This window comes from Octopus bimaculoides, chromosome 7 (assembly GCF_001194135.2).
Source record: "Octopus bimaculoides isolate UCB-OBI-ISO-001 chromosome 7, ASM119413v2, whole genome shotgun sequence".
In the NCBI taxonomy this organism is placed as follows: Eukaryota; Metazoa; Mollusca; class Cephalopoda; order Octopoda; family Octopodidae; genus Octopus; species Octopus bimaculoides.
Genome location: NC_068987.1, coordinates 15425750 through 15428351, shown reverse-complemented (window position 1 = coordinate 15428351; position 2602 = coordinate 15425750). Strand labels below are relative to the sequence as shown.

Genomic DNA, 2602 nt, shown 5'->3' with positions numbered 1-2602 from the left:
ATATGTATATATATATATATATATATATATATATATATACACACACACACACATACATACATACACATCTCCATTGTTGTCACCGTTATCATCATCATCTTTGTTTAATGCCTGTTTTCCATGCTGGCATGGGTTGGACAGTTTGACAAGAGCTGGCCAGCAGGAGGGTTGCACCAGGCTCCAATTGTCTGTTCTAGCATGGTTTCTATGGCAGGTTGTCCTTTGTAATGCCAACCACTTTACAGAGTGTACTGGCTGCTTTTTATGTGGCCTCTGCTTGTTTATGTAACAGCAGCACATAATAGTTCAAAAAGTTCTCATAGATAAAACCTACATGTGGTAACCCAAGAATTATTAAACAGACAGTTCACTCTTAGCTTGTATTTCTATCATCGTCATCACCATTTAACATCCACCTTTTCATGCTTGCACACGTCAGATGGAAACTGTTGAGGCAGATTTTTAGTTGGATGCTCTTCCAGTTGCTAAACCTCACCTGTTTCCAAGCAAGGTATTATTTCTCCATGTCAAGATGTGTTTTCCATGGAAGATTGAGAACAAACATTACTTGCTTACAATCATCAAGACAAGAGTTCACATACACACACACACACATACACAAAGTACATACAATGGGTTTCTTTCAATTTCCATCTAGCAAATCCACTCACAAGGCCAGAGGCTATAGAGGAAGACACTTGCCCAAGGTGCAGTGCAGTGCAGCTTCTTAATCATATCACTGTGTCTGTGGGTTGGAAAGATTTACAAAGATCAAACATTTGAAGAGCTTTTTTTTTTCTTTTTGTGAGGGAGTTTTGTAACTGTCTTACCTTTGAAAGCTGCCCAATGCAAAGCATTATCGCCGTCTTTGTCAACAAGTTGTTTCTGTGCACCTTTCCCCATCAAATAGGCAGCAAGCATAGTCTGGCCATACTGTGCAGCAACAGTTAGGGGCGTGCAGCCCTTATTGTCCATCACATCAAGTGGGACGCCTGCCTGCACTAGTATGTCCACAACAGCAATGTGCCCATTCACACAAGCCCAGTGAATTGGCCGTGCACCAGGATCATTTTGACTCGACTCATTTATTAACCCTTTGCATTCTATGATGAAGCGAAGAATGGTGGTATGTCCTCCAAGGCAAGCCCAGTGAGCTGGTGTGTGGCCTTTCTCGTCCCGAATTGAAAATATACTTGGACCTTCTTGTTCGACCAAAGCTTGAACAGGAACCAATAATCTATAAAATAATAATGAAAAAAGGATAAATCAATCGAAGATAACAGATTCAAATTTTGGCACAATGGCCAGCAATTTTAAGGGATGGGGGTAGTTGATTTATATTGATTGCGGTACTCGATGGGTACTTATTTATTGATTCCAAAAGGATGAGAGACAAAGCTGACCTCGGCGGAATTTGAACTGAGAAAATAAAGAACCAGAAGAGAAGTCGCTAAGAAGTTTGTCTGATATGCTAACGATTCTGTCAGTTTGCTGCCTTGAATCAATTGAAAATAATAAAAATTTATTTTTATTCAAATAATAAATAAATTCATAAAAAATTTATGATATTATTGCATAGTTTAATGTTTGTTCTTTGTTGTCTATGTAAGAGATTTGGTAAAGAATTTAAAATAGATAATATCAGTTTTATGACATTGAGTGTTTTAAGAATGAAACTAGGAAGCAACAATAGTTGAGGCAAATCAAAGTAAATATGAGTGAGGTGGCGGTGATGGTGGTGGTGATGACAGTGGTGGTGATGGTGGTAGTTGTGATGTGGTGGTGGTGATGGTGGCGTTGTTAGTGATGGTGGTGGTGTTGGTGATGGTGGTGGTGTTGGTTCTAGTGGTGAAGGTGGTGGAGGTAGTGGTGATGGTGGTGGTGGTTGTAATGGTGATGGTGGTGGTGGTAGTGGTGACGGTGGTGGCAATGGTTGTAGTGGTGATGATGGTGGTGATAGTGGTGACAGTGGTGGTGATGGTGAGGTGGTGATGGCAGTGATGGTGGTGACGGATGGAAGGGGATAAAAGTTGTAATGAAGGAGTTACTGTTAACTGAAAAAAAAAAAGGAAGTGCATAAATATAACAAAAAATAACAAAAAAAACAAACAAACCAAGCCCAGTTAAGATGGTTGAATAAGTTTATCTAACAAAGAACACAAACAAACCACAAAATAGTGATGATTCTACTGATAATAGTGAAAACATACCCTTTTGTATGTACTTTACCAATACTAATCACTATTTATAACTACGAGCCAACAAGAAGATTCTACATGGTCATTTCACCTATGAGAGATAACAGTCAAATTGTCCTTAAATCACATACATATATATTAGGTGTAGGCATGTGGCTTCAGGTTTATTCCTGTCATATATGAAGAGGGGACCCCCTTCGGTCATGAATGACCATGGGATTGCACCTAGAAAGTTACCCTTCCAGGCACAAGTCCGGGCAAGGTTGTTTGTGGAAGGCCAGCAGTCGCCCATGCATACCAGCCTTCCCTCTGCACACCACCGATGTTATCCAATGGAAAGGCAAAGGCTGATATAGCTTGGCACCAGTGATGTCGCAGCTCATTTCTACAGCTGAGTGAACTGG

The 2602-nt window shown here is 40.2% G+C and overlaps 1 protein-coding gene across 1 annotated transcript in view; it reads right to left on the bottom strand.

The window, feature by feature from the left end:
• LOC106873373 (uncharacterized) overlaps nt 1-1257 on the bottom strand; it is a gene marked incomplete at both ends in the record, with an annotated part of 118917 nt that extends 117660 nt beyond the window's left edge. Inside the window, one exon of the mRNA XM_014920704.2 lies at nt 831-1257. Coding sequence (XP_014776190.2) covers nt 831-1257 — 427 coding nt within the window. The remainder of the gene's footprint in view (nt 1-830) is intronic.
• Nucleotides 1258-2602: the final 1345 nt, after the last annotated feature.